Below are 14,349 nucleotides of genomic sequence, written 5' to 3'. Positions count from 1 at the left end.
ACATGCACACACAGAGGCTAGCCCATAAAGTTGAGACCCTTTCGGAGGTGGCAATTCCTAAAAAAGCCATGAACCAATTCTGGATGCCACCCCTCCGGCCGCTACAGAAAAAAAGGTACATGTGGGGGACCCCTGCCAATCCCTTAACCTTCCTTCTGCTTTCCCAGAGCCCTGAGAACCCAGAGTAGAGGAGAGGGTTGAGGGAAATGCTTAAATAAACAAGTCAGGAAGCCAAAGGGAAAGTGTTGGGAGTGGGAGATGGGAGCACCACAGGATCTGGGAAGAAGGAAGCTTGTGGGTCAAAAATTAGGAAAGGCTCCAGCCCTCAAAATAGGCAAAAGCAGGATATTGGCTCATAGCTATTATACAGGGGTGGGAAAAAGTAGGTTTACTAGTATAGTTGAGAGTAAGCAAAACAGTTAATTCTTGTACTTTTATTTATTAATTATTGCATTATTTTCCATACGAATAATGACAAACCTACTTTTGCCCCACCCTGTAGGTTTAATTCTCAGTAGGAAACAATTAACTAAGCAGCTACCCCATGAGTCAGTACCTTCCTAGAGATAGAGGATAGCAGAACACAATTCTATCTCCAACTCCCATTCTACAAATACTGTTTCAGCCACATACTCTTGTGTTTACCAATATTTGTTTTCATAATATCTGATGCTGTTCTTGCTTCTATGTAAATGTACCCTTGCTTCTCTAAGCCCTAAGATGAACCTCTCCATATTCTGCCTTTTCCTCATACATACGAACCACCACTGAGCATGATGCCAAGGAAGTTCTGAGGAGCAACACTGGAAAAGGGGCCCTTGAGGTTGAGGTGGTAAGGATCCCAGGAGCCTACCTTTCTTTTTATTGGGGATGAGGGGGTTTGTTTTGTTTCTTATTGATTCAAGAGAGAAAGAAAGGGAGAGAGAGAAAGAGGAGAAACATCGATGTGAAAGAGAAAAGTCAATCGGTTGCCTCCCACAAATGCCCCGACTGGGGATTAAACCCTCAACCTAGGTATGTGCCCTGACCAGGAATCAGACCTACAACCTTCTGGTACATGGGATGACATTCCAACCAACCGAGCCACACCAGCCTGGGCGGAGCCTACCTTTCTAGTGCCAAGAAAGAGAGGTCAGATTCTCTCATCCAGGCCCACAGCCCCATTTGGTCATGTTTCCCATCTTTCTATGCCTTCCCCATCAACTAAAAGCTGAGACTCGCAAAGAAAAGAAAAGAACCTGGGAGAAAGCCTGGATAGATTTAGGAGAGACAAGGTCTACTGAGGCAAGCTCATCTTCCCTCCCTGAATCTTTGAGACAATTCAGGCCAGGGGTATCCCTCCCCAAAGGCTGGGCTGCCTTGGGCTCCCATCCCAAACTACTAACCTTACTAGAGAGCCTGTTAGCCTTTAGAGACGATCCTCTGGTGCATGGTGCAAAAGAAAATTAAGCAGTGAATAGGCCAGGTGGATGTAGGTACCTTCCCACCCACCCTCCCCACTGGCCTCAGCATGGGCCTTGGAACATGATATTTGCAGCATCTTCTAGTGCCCACAAACCAACTCAGTACTCTCCATCTGTTTTGGGGAAAAGCAGTCTCCCTGCCTGGGATTTTGGATGAAAATGAGGATGAGAATGAAGATGAGAAGCTCTGCTAAGCAATAATGCTAGTAAAGGCAGTTCCTTGTGAAAGAAAAAGGAACAGCCCTCAAGGATAACTATCCAGAGGTTCAAGGGGCAGAGCTAGAGAGCTTGGTATCCAGAGTGAGGCAGGACCAAAACGAAGCAACAGGGTAAGCAGGATGCAGCCCAAAGGCCAGGACTGGGCCATGGCTACAACTTCAGAGATGAGAGGTTCTTACAGAGGAGATAGACTTTCTGAGGGTCCCTAAGCTATTCCAGACAACGTCAAGGTTACTGTCTCAGACCCTAGCCAATCATCTTGAGGTATCAACAGGGCAAGTCCCTACAACTGCCAAATCAAGCTGTGGGAGAAAGCTTCCCACTAATTCTTATATGACCTTGTGGAAGGATAAAAATATCCAACAGTATCCTAGAATGGAAAACCAAGTTCCAGTCTATGTTCTGCTCCTAATTAATTGTTGGACCTGAGGAAACGACTTGACCTTTCAGAGCCTTAACTTCCTACTCTGTCTATTTTGATGTCTGCCTCACCTACAAACTTTTCTTGTCTAAAACCCCTCAACATGTTTACCCTCTTCTGTTCCCTAATTCCAAGTGTCATCACAGACTCCTCCTCCTCCTTCATCCCTCATGGCCAGTACTAAATTAATCCTCTCCTTTCCATCCCAACACCTTATTACCTCCCCTACTGGTCTACTACAATGACTTCCAAATTCCTGTTGTCTCCTCCTCCTTTTCTTATTTAGTTCACTAATATGTTATTTCTAAAATGCGAATCTGATCAATTAACTTCCCAGTAAAAACTCTTTTGCAGTTCTCTGTCTCTTAAAGGGTAATGGCCAAAGCCCCTAGCCTCATTTGCTACCCCTTCACACCAACACATATCCAATGTTCTAACCACAAATATCAGATTCTTTTGAATTTCCAATGTCTCTGCACATGTTTCCTCAGCTTAGAATACATTTTCTCCTTTTACTGTACATAGGATGTTAGCACAAATGCCATCTCCTTTATGAAGTGTTCCACCCAAGTACACACTGTTAGTCACTCCCTCCTCAGTACCCCCATAGCACTTAGCAAATTGTTCCATAATTATTTATGTACCTCTCCCAGGTCAGACTGTAGTCCTAGATCACTGGGATTGTTTATTATCATCTATGAATCCTCATGCCCAGCAGAACCTGGCACAGAGTAGGTATCATTAAATGTTTGTTGAAGTAAAGGAAGTGAGGTCTCCACTGAGATAAAGAATGTAAAAGTTCATAGTTTAGGCAAAAGTGCTACAGGACCATGAGGGAGGGGGTTAGATTCAGCAAACCCCAAACACAGAAGGGAAGAAAGGTGTGAGGAGTTATGCTGACCTTAAGGAATCCCAGGGCTGAGAAAGGACACACTGCACACACACCCACAGCTGACCAAGCAGCAGCCAGCAGGCAGAGGCCAAGGTAAAGGCAGTAGAAAGAGAAGGAAGGGAAGAAAGAGAGACAGCTGATACCCCAAGCTCTCTGATTGCCCAGGCATCACAGTGGTGCTGTCACAAGTGGGTGGGTCAGAGGAGGGATCCATCTGGAGAAAATAGGAAGTGCTTTGGTGGTAATAAACAGGGTGGACATGGATGGTGGTGGTGGTGGCGGCTGCGGTGGTGGTGGTAGAGGAGCAGGAAGAAGGAGAAGCAGAGGCAGATGGAGAGCTGGTCCCATGGCCTTCAGAACTGAAAGACTGTCCAGATGAAAGGCTGCGCATTCGCCGCAGAGATACCCGGCTTGTCAAGAAGTGGCCAGCCTCACCCTCTACCAACCTCTGAGATCCCAGGCCATGCTGTGGTTCCGTCAGGCGCTGCCGGACACTACTTTGCAGGCTTGGGGCTGCAAGGAAAGTGAAGACAGTATGAGGAAGGGCCAGCCTACTTTGGGCTAGCAGGCAAGCAGGTGTGCCCATGGAGAAATGCCTGCTGGAGACCACTCTGGGCCTCTAGTGCCCAAACTGAAGAATGGGATACCTCTTCCCCAAAACCTCCCACCCAGGGGTCCTAAAATGGGGAAATTGAAGATAAGGCGCCTGGGTCCGTTTTAGTGGCAATTCCAATGGAAAGTGACCAAGGGCCAACATTACTATAAAGGGATATGACAAAGCAGTTAGTGGGAGGACACAGGCAGGACAAGGTAGGACAGGGGTTAGGGGCAAGGTTCGGGAGAGCACTAAGAACCAGCCTTTCAGAAAGCCAACCTCAGGAAATAATTCATAGATTAGACAAGGATTTATAGACAAACATGTTTATCACATCATAATTAGTAATTGTGTGAAAGCAAACACAAAGGTGGAACAATGAGACAATGATAATATATCCAGTTACTGGAAGATTATATACCTATTAAAAATGCTATTTACGAAAAGATTTTAAATGCACAGAAAAATGCCTATTAACCAGTTAACCGCCATGTGTCTAAAACGGAAACCATCCCCACACGCCACGATATTTTGAATTTAATTAAAAAATATAAAAATAAATATATTACTCATAATTCACATGTTCTTGAATATTTATTTTCAGCTGAAAATTCTTTTTTTTTTTTTTTAATGGCTCTTTCCAGTTTATTGCATGAAGGAGTTACACTAGTCCAGGTTAAAAGCAGACCCCAAATGGTTACATTATACAAGCTGTGAGGTTTTTAAACTTGTGACAAGGGACAGGAGGGAAATTCTACTCATTGCAAAGAAATCCTCACTTAAGCTTCAGTGAGCCAAAAGCACTTAAAACCCATGAACCTTCAGCTGGTCGTCCTTAGCCAGTCCAATCTCGACGAGGAACTGGCATATGTTCTTGCGCTGGTCACCCTGCAGCTGAATTACTTCTCCATATTCTGGATGCTCAATTACAGTACCATTGCAGGCAAATTTCTTCTTAAAGGCCTTCACTAGTTTCTTTTTATCGTAATCATCAGCGATCCCTTGGACGGTAGTAAGGGTCTTCCTGCCGTTTCTCTGTTGAATTCTTATATGGATATAATCCTCAGTGCCAGCGGGAAGCAGATCATCACCCTTACTTGCATCAGCAAAGGGGTCGAAAGAGTGGAGGTTCTGGATAGCGGACATACGATAGGATTCCTTTTCCTCGGTGGAAACTGCGGAAGGCTGCCGCGGGAGAAGGCGGGCAGGGGGACGGAGCGTCGGGAAGCGAGGGGGGCTCAAGGGGGAAGTTGCTGAGTCCTCGGCGGCGGCTCAGTCACTGGGGCCTCAGCTGAAAATTCTCACGAAAAATAATTTTAAAGTTGGTCAGGGCTGCCACTTAGGGAAAACATTTTTATTTTTTATAGATGCACGTGGCATGTGGGGAAGGTCCTCTGCTTGCATCTACAGATGCTTATGGCGTACAAAGGGTTAAAATGCTCAGGGCAAACCAAAGGACACAACATTTTTTATAAAAGAAATATCTTGAACTATGGAATATAAAAGACTATAGATTTTGAAACCAGGCCTTTCCACTTCTAGCTCTGACCTTGAGCAACTAACATTCCTATTTTAATGCCTAATTTATAAAATCCTGTAAGATTGTCATAAGGCTTCAAGATAATGCATTTAAAGTACCTGAAATGGTTCATGGTACTCAATAAATGGTAGTGGTTATCATTATCTTGACCACATAAAAATTATTTTAAAATCTCACAGGAAGACTGAAAGAAAAGGCACTCATAAATAGTGGGACTATTGCCGAAACCGGTTTGGCCCAGTGGATAGAGCGTCGGCCTGTGGACTGAAGGGTCCCGGGTTCGGTTCCGGTCAAGGGCATGTACCTTGGTTGCGGGCACATCCCCAGTGGGAGGTGTGCAGGAGGCAGTTGATCGATGTTTCTCTCTCATCGATGTTTCTAGCTCTCTATCTCTCTCCCTTTCTCTCTGTAAAATATCAATAAAATATATTTTAAAAAAATAGTGGGACTATGGATGCCTTTTTTGTGCTCATGTTTACTCTTTTTACTACTTGAATTTCCTCTAATAAACATGTAAACAACAAAGAACCAGCTCTTGAATCAATGCTGCAAATCAGGCTCTTGGAAGATGATGGCCACCATGCCCAGTGAAGGGGTCTACATGGGCACCAGTAACTCAGGAATGTGCTAGAGCATTCCCCTTGGGCTTACTCCCAGCCCCAGCTGAAAACAGAATTCACACCTTTGTTTTTTTCTCCTCTACCTTGATAGATGGGCTTCCCTGCCTTCTCCCTAAAAATAGGAGAAAGGGCCAGGTTATAAGGGTGGCAGAAACCTTAGAAGGACCACCAGGGAGAAAGCAAAAGTCCATGGTGATGGAGAGCTGGGGAGGCATGGCTTCTATGGCTGGTGGCCTTCAAGGCATGAAAGCAGAGTGGAAGAGGAAAAGGAAGCATGAAATAGGGAGGGAGAAAAAAGGGGAAACAGAGAAGTAAGGGAAAAACATAAAAAAGAGAAAAGAGGAGGATAATCTTTCCTTCCCTCTTTCCATCCCAGCCCAGCTGGAAGAGGGGCCATCAGGACATCTGTCTAGCTGGGCTAAAAGGAGAAGCCTAAGCCTTCCATCACCATGGGTATTCTCTCCAGCCTTCATCTGAGCAGGCTGGTTCTTCTCACCCCCGAACCTCTCCCTGCAGTTAGTAGGGACAGTGCTTAGGGAATTGAGGGAGCAGGCAGGGGAGTGAGGCAGGCAGGAGAAGGGGCCCGTGGGATAGGAGTGTTGGTTTAGTCCCCAAAGTCGGAAAAACAAAAGCCCCAAAGGGGCTCCTCAAACCGGGGTATTTCCAGAGGGACTGATCATCCGAGCCGGCGGATGCTGAGCAGAGAGAGCGGTCACTGAACCTACGCCCCATCAGCCAGGCAGCATCTAGGGTCCAACAGCCAGGCCAAAAGGAGAAGAGAATCTGATTTACAGAGGGCTTCAGCTTGCCCACCAATGGGATAAGGGAAGGGCCAGGGGGCAAGGGGTGGGTAGCTCAGAGCTAATGATGGGCCCTCCCAACCCAGAGAACATAGGAGCCTTTAGATCAAGGATCAGGCTCTGCCTGCCAGTGATCCTAACTTTGTTGCCTTTGAGTAGAAGCCCTGCGAAGATATCAGAACATGGAGATAGAGAGTCTGGGCCAGAGGCAAAGTATCATTGAAAATTTTACAAATAAGTCCTGTCTGGAGCTGGAATCCATCGTGATTAAAGAATCTGGATTTCTGAAAGTAAGCCCCTAACCCAGCCCCAGGTTTTTGCCATCCCTTCTGCACCCATGGGATATGGCCCAGAATAACAGCTTTTTTATAAGGCTCTAGTCTATGTATCTAAAATAGCCTCTGGCTGAAACCGGTTTGGCTCAGTGGATAGAGCGCCTGCCTGCGGACTGAAGGATCCCAGGTTCCATTCCGGTCAAGTTCATGTACCTTGGTTGCAGGCACATCCCCAGTAGGGGGTGTGCAGGAGGCGGCTGATTGATGTTTCTCTCTCATCGATGTTTCTAACTCTCTATCCCTCTGTAAAAAATCAATAAAATATATTTAAAAAAATAAAATAAAATAGCCTCTGATCCAGAGAAAACCTCAACTGGGCCAGTAAGGGTTAAGTTCCTTTGTTCACTGAAGAATTCCCACATAGTTCTGTCTCTTTCAACTCTGTTCTACTTAGCTCTTATCACCCACAGAGGAGACAATGGAAAGGAAAAAGACCCAGGACAGAGGGTGGGGAGGTCCAAGAGTTCAGGTGGAAAACCAGACATGCTTGTACAGGAGACCTCTACTGGACAAGAATGTCTTTCTGGTTTGGAAGATTTAGGGCTATTTCACTTTAAGGGACTGTTGCTTCCTGGGGTCTCACACAAAAAGCCAGAGAGGAAGAGACATCATTCTATTCATCTACATTAGCAATTAAGAATAATGTATATAAAATGAAAATAAATAAAAGCAATAAAATAAATGAGTTAAACTAAATGCCATTTTTATATCATTAACTACTAAGGAGATGATTTTTACAAAGGCAGATGGGGGAGGGCAGAGGTAAATAAAGGGACTTAAAAAGCACAGAGTGAAGGGAGACACACTGAATACAATAAACCCAGAAGGGCAGACAGCATAAAGCAAGGAAAACCACTGAAAGGACAACTATAAAGGAATATCTGGTGACAACTGTGCTTTAACTAAGGTTATGAGTTGAACTATCTTCCTTGGGATCTGCTCCATGTGCTGTTTAAGCATGGCAGTGGCCAATTACTTAAACCTGTGTGTGCATCAAAGACTCCTTCCCTCATCCCCACCCAAGAGATCACTTACACTGCATGGACAAGGGTGACACAATCTCCTCATCCATGTCATCCACGTCGTCAGTCATGATGAAGTGAGCAGGGTTGTGGCGTGTACTGCCCATCCAGTTGGGGTCTATGTTGAGGGCAGCCACCAGTGAGTGGATGCCAGGGTTATTGACAATCTGGAAGCCACAGAGGATTTCAATCTGCTGCCAGCGGTGCAGGCGCTCCCGCAGAGCTGCTGTCACCTCACTCAGAGCTTGCCTGAGAACAGATAAAAGAGAATTGCAGGCATGGGCTGGGTGTGAACCCCAATAGGAATGAGGTCTCTTAGAGGAACAACTTGAGAGATATGTATAAATAAGAAACACAATTAAATCATAAACCTAATAGCAAGGTCGGAACTAGATAAGGGCTGGGACAGGAAACCAGAACTGTCCTGATACCAATGAAGAAGCAGAATTGGGGTTGGAAGCCCTGTACACCCTCAAATTCTAAGATTGTGATGGACTCCGCCAGAGCCGGGCAACAGGTGTTACTTACTTAGCCGTTAGGATTTTGTGATCCACATCATCTAGGGAAGAGCTGTGGGCCACGTGGAAGGTGCCAAAGAGTGTGTTTCTCTTCTTTTTTATCTTCTCAGCCTGCAAAGATTAAACCCTCAGATTAAAAAAAAAAAAAAAAAAAAGCAGGGATTAGAATTGGAGGAATATCTTTCTGTAGTTGGGTCCCCCTCTTATCACAGCTGTACAAGAAAAAGGTACAGAATATGGGAAAGGGAAAAGGAAGGCAAGGGGAGGGAAAGAGTAGAGAAAGAAAGAAATTAGAGGAAACAAGAGAAGCAAAAGGATCTCCTGTCAGTACCCTAGCACCAGGAGGATGCTGCCCCCGTGAGTCTATGGCTGGCAGTCTTCCGTATGCCTGCCTCCATTTGCTGCATCTTTCCTAGAAGGCGAGTGGGATACCCCCACACCCTCATTACCTGCTCCAGAAGCTTAAAGAAATTATTAGAAGCTGTCTATTAGGAAAAGAAACACAACCCAGCACTAGGATCTCTCTTTGTCCAACAGTAAGGATAGGGAGAGGCAGAAAGGAGGAAAAAGGGCAGGTGAAAGGGAGGGAGGTGAGGAGAGAAGAGGGCAGCATGAGGGCATGTCTTACCCCCTCCTTGGCCACCAGCAGCTGTTTCTCAGCATTTTGCTTCTTGATGTTGTAGTACTGTACCTCCACCTCATGTGTCAACTGCAGCCACTTCTGAAGGGCATCTGGAGCATACCAGGAGCTGTGTGACTCCAGCTCCTTCTCTGCTTTCCTCAAGGCCTCCCGAACCTGTGTAGCCAAGAGGATGTAAGTCCATTTATTACTACCATGACCTCTCCAATGCCTCTGTATCATACTTCAGAGTTCTTTTAAAAAATATTTTTATTGATTTCAGAGAGAAAGGGGGAGGGAGAGAGAGATAGAAACATCAATGATAAGAGAGAATCATTGATCAGCTGCCTCTTGCACACCCCCTACTGGGGATCAAGCTCACAACCCGGGCATGTGCCTTTAACCGGAATCGAACCTGGGGATTCTTTAGTCTGCAGGCCCAGCTCTATCCACCAAGCCAAACCGGCTAGGGCATAATTCAGAGTTCTTAATCTGCTATCTTATATGAGCTTTATAATTCTCCAAAGAGGGAGAAAGGGCAAGGATTATTCTCTGTATTTTATATACAAGGAAGCAAGCTCAAGAGGAGGAACTCAAGAGGAGGAAAGTAACCTACTCAAGGTCACACAGAAAGTACAGCAATCCCCCTTATCCACAAGGAATAAGTTTCAAGACCCTCAATGGATGCCTCAAACCATGGGTAGTGCCAAATCCTGTATATACTATAACTTTTCCTATATGAACATACTTTGTTTTATTGTACTTCACTTTATTGCACTTCACAGGTTTGGTGTATTTTACAGATTGAAGGCAGACACTCCTCCAGCAAAAAGATTACAAATGGCTTTATTGCATGGTCTAGAACCAAACCCACAATATCTTTGAGGCATGCCTCTACATACATACACTTCACAGCTTCTTTTTAGCATATCTGAATTGCCAGCATCACTACTCTTGCACTTTGGGGCCATGAGGAAGTAAAATAAAGGTTACTTGAACACAAGTACCGTGATACCAGGACAGTTGATCTGATAACCAACATAGCTACTAAGTGATTACTTGGCAAGTAGCATAGACAGTGTAGATACACTGGACAAAGGGATGATTCATGTCCGAGGTGGAATGGAGTGGGACAGCACAAGATTTCATCACACTACTCAGAACCGTGTGCAATTTAAAACTTATGAATTGTTTATTTCTGTAATTTTCCATTTAATATAGTTGAATTGCTATAGAAAGCAAAACCTCAGGTAAGAGGGGACTACAGTAGCATTAACCAGAACTCAAATTGAGGTTTTTTAGCTACCAAACTAGAGCACTCTTTTCCCACAATAAGTGCCTCTCCTGGTCATGCAGCCAACCTCAGTAATCTTCCCTCTCACTTCAGGCACAGGTCAGCTCAATGACTAATCATCTTTCCAAGAGTTGGGGTCTGTACTTGGACCTCAAGACATCACAATGTGGCAAAAACAAAACAAAACAAAAAAACCCACTTGATTAGGAATTCAGAAGACTGGTTTGGTCCCTGGTCTGTCATTCAGCTAGCAGTGTGACCCTGTGCTTCCTAAACCAGATCTCAATTCAGTGTGAGGAAAGACTTTCTGGATCTCAGGAGAGAGTGAGCTCTTCATCAGCAGAGTTATATGAAGATCTCATGTCATAAAGACCTTAAAAATGATTGCTATTCCAGAAAGAAATTGACCTGAATGATCTCCAAAGTCTCCTCTACCCAGATGATTCTCTCACTGAGCAGGCAGATAGGATTTGAAGGGCACTCTCTACAAGGTGAGAAGACAAAAAACATGCTTACACCTAACAATGAGCATTGCCAACAGAGGCCAAGACATGGACGGACAATGTATAAGCATAAATCTCCTCACTGACTTCTCAGCAGGATCATTCAATGAAGCGGACAATCACAAGGCACTCAAATGAGAAAGGTCTGAAAATACATACTGATAGTACACACACTGGATGACTTGCAACTCACTCAGGTTACCAGTATAAGTGATCTACAACTCCTCCATCTGGACACTGACCTTCAGCTGCTCAGAATCTGAGCAAAAAGGGATTGACAGCCATCTCACTGTGCCCAAATTCAGCCAATGGGACAAGTATCCCATAGCAAGCCTTAGGTCCTCTAGACTGCCTAAGATAGACCAGGAAGGCCTTAACTAAGGACAGAACATCTTTATTCCTTAGCGAGCTAATAAGAAGGTCAGTCTTCACTTGGATTTTGTTCCTTGAAAAAGAAACTATCAAATGGCCCATTCCTGCCTTTGTATACTTAAAATGAAGGATCTATCTTAGAGTCTAATATACCAAGTCTGCAAGTATATGATCAAGTTCTACATTAAAAGCATTTTAAGGAATAGAATAAGCTAAGAAGGGGAAAATGGAGAGAGAAAGGAAAAAGAAGCCAAATAGACGGAATGTGGTAGTTGGGGAGGCATACAAAAGGGTTGGCCTAACAGGCTCAGAAACCATTTAATGGTAGAAATAATTACAAAATAGGAAACAGGGAATGAGGAAATAGGAGGCAAAGAGACAGACAGATATATCTTGTGCACACAATTAACAATTGCCTGAAGGAGAAGACAACAGATAAGGGCTGGGACAAGTCAGAGTTTACAGTCCTATTCTTTTATTCTATGCCTGTGTTTCTTAACCTTGTCACACACAGGAATCACCTGGGGAACTTTAAAAATACTGATATCTGGACTATAACCCAGATTCTGATTTCACTGAACCAGGATGTTGGTTTGATCATCAAACAACTTTTTATGTGATTCTAAAATGCAGCAAAGTTAACCACTGATCTATGTGCTTTAAAGTATTATCATCTTACTTTCACCTCCACATAGAATGCAGTAGGTCATGTCAAAAGAATAATTCCGATCAAATACAACATCTGGGAAAAGCTTAGTATAAGTTATAAATTTTTTAAAGGTAAATTATTATAATTATGAAACATTTTCAAAGACATAGAGCTATAGGAGCAATAAAGATTAGGTCAGCAGTTACCAAACTATAATCCAGGGATCTCTGAATGTCCCAAGACCCATTCAGAGCATCTTTAAGGTCAAACTATTTTCACAGTAATACTCAAAATTATTTACTCTTTTCACTCCCTTTCTTTCACAACCAAACTGTGGAGTTCTCCAGAGGCTGCATGATGAGTGATATCACAACAGATTAAATATAGACATTAATATAAGAAGCCTGCAGCATATTAAGCCAGACATTTAAAATAATTGCAAAATTATTTTTAAAAATCACTCTTCTCATTAAATTATTTCTACTTTGGAAAACCTAGTCATTTTTCATAAAAATTCAGTATTTATGTTAACATGTAAGGGATTTAATATTCTTTTAAATTCATAAATATTTTTTAACTTTCCAAGTTTTAATTTTTAAAAAAATTTATTTGATTTTAGAAAGAGGGGAAGGAAGAGAGAGACAGAAAGGGAGGGGGGGAGAGAAAGAGAAAAAAAACAACATTGGTTTGTTGTTCCACTTATTTACACATTCCTTGGTTGTTTCTTGTATGTGCCCTGAGCTGGGATCTAACCTGCAACATTGGCATATCTGGACAATACTCTAACCCAGTGGTCGGCAAACTGCGGCTCGCGAGCCACATGCGGCTCTTTGGCCCCTTGAGTGTGGCTCTTCCACAAAATACCACGGCCTGGGCGAGTCTATTTTGAAGAAGTGGCGTTAGAAGAAGTTTAAAAAATTTGGCTCTCAAAAGAAATTTCAATCGTTGTACTGTTGATATTTGGCTCTGTTGACTAATGAGTTTGCCGACCACTGCTCTAACCAATTGAGCTACCTGGTCAGGGCCTCAGTTGTAATTTCTTACAGGGTAAATAGCAACATATTGCCCCCCATGAAAATATTCTCTAAGGTCCTAAATAATTTTTTAGGAGTAAAAGGGTCCTGAGACCAGAAACTTTGAGAACCACTAGATTAGATGAACTAAAAATCCAGAGAGAAAAAAGCCTTTCTAGAGGGAACTGACAATTGTCATCCATTTTCTTCCCTGAAGGCAATTGATGATTCTAGGTGAGGACTGAGAATTTGGTCTAGGCCAGGCGGAAGGACTCCACTGGGAGACAAAGAAACAGCCTAGCTTTTGTTCATAGTACAGTACTAGTCTAACAAATTGGAAATTGAGGTGTCCCCAACATACACCCAGCTTTCTTTGTTGGGCATTTACTGAATCCTGGAACTGTGCAGGAGAATAGGTAGCTAGGCCAAAGAATGAAACAAAATCTCCCATATTTTCATAATGCTTAGGAGGCAAAATATTGCAAGGATGGGACCTGCCTTAAACACACAGCCTTCCCCTTAAGACAACTGCAAAATTTTGAAGCTATGAGGAGCAGGAGATTAAAGAGTTAAATTAAAAATCTCCAAGTGACAGAAATGAAATATCTCATAGTCTTTCAGGATTAAGAGAAAGAAATCCACCAGCTCTCATAAAAAGTTAGGAAAGGACTTGCCTGAGAAACTGTGACAAATGCGTGCTAGACCAAGTCTTACTAAAACTATAACCCAGTTCCAAAAGAGCTCAATCTCTGATTGGCTTGAGGTGATTAAGTCCTCACCCTATATACCTAACAGAATGAAGGGAAACCCTATATCTGATGGAACTTAAATCATCTGGAACCTCTATTTTTTTTGTATATGCTGTCTAGAATTTAATAAAAATAAATTACTAGATATGAGAAGAGACAGGAAAATATAACCAATAATTAAGATAAAGAATTTCTATGAATGATTCAGATATTAGAGTTACCAGACCAGGACTTTAAAATAAGCACAATTGAAAAGTTAAAGAACATATAGGAAAAGATAAACACAAAACATAAGTGAAAACATAGAAATTTTATAAAGGGAACCAGAACTATAAAAGAGTAAAATTGGACATTCTAGAACTGAAAAATACATTATCTGAGAGGAGGATTCCACTGAATGGCTTATATAGTGCAATGTTCACAGCAGAATACAGGATTAGAGAATTCAAGGATAGATCAATAGAAAATCATCAAACCAAAGAATGGAGAGAAGAGAACAGAGCTGAGTCTAAGAGACAAATGGAATATAGTTAAAAGGTCAAACATATAGAGTGGACTCCCAGAAGGAGAGTAGAGAATGGAGCAGAAGCAGTATGTGAACACTAAAGAAAATGTGTATTTTGTAATTTTTAGGTAAATCCTCTTGATGTTGTTAAGGTCAAATTGAATAATCATGTTTAAATATTTTATATCCTTATTGATGTTTTTGGCTGTTTATTATTGAG

The 14,349-nt window shown here is 42.9% G+C and overlaps 2 protein-coding genes across 15 annotated transcripts in view; both read right to left on the bottom strand.

The window, feature by feature from the left end:
* The window catches only part of STIM1 (stromal interaction molecule 1), a 219,873-nt gene that overhangs the window by 3,132 nt on the left and 202,392 nt on the right, over positions 1-14,349 (bottom strand). For 2 of the 14 annotated variants that reach the window (XM_080687156.1, XM_080687155.1), the window contains exons 8-10: positions 9,054-9,221; positions 8,436-8,536; positions 7,921-8,156 (exon numbers count right to left, since the gene is read on the bottom strand). In XM_080687156.1, coding sequence (XP_080543282.1) covers positions 7,921-8,156; positions 8,436-8,536; positions 9,054-9,221 — 505 coding nt within the window. Of the gene's footprint in view, positions 1-1,385; positions 1,423-3,138; positions 3,509-4,167; positions 4,891-5,812; positions 5,863-6,403; positions 6,497-7,920; positions 8,157-8,435; positions 8,537-9,053; positions 9,222-14,349 lie in introns of those variants that run through there. The other 12 variants (XM_080687160.1, XM_080687161.1, XM_080687151.1 and 9 more) reach the window with 12 other exon arrangements.
* Positions 4,395-4,736, bottom strand: LOC308257470 (eukaryotic translation initiation factor 1; the record flags this gene model as incomplete). The annotated part of the gene is made up of 1 exon (XM_080687165.1): positions 4,395-4,736. The coding sequence occupies one exon, from the start codon at positions 4,734-4,736 to the stop codon at positions 4,395-4,397; it is 342 nt and encodes a 113-aa protein (XP_080543291.1).

This window comes from Plecotus auritus (assembly GCF_963455305.1).
Source record: "Plecotus auritus genome assembly, chromosome: 9".
In the NCBI taxonomy this organism is placed as follows: domain Eukaryota; kingdom Metazoa; phylum Chordata; class Mammalia; order Chiroptera; family Vespertilionidae; genus Plecotus; species Plecotus auritus.
This window is presented reverse-complemented; position numbering and strand designations above follow the sequence as displayed.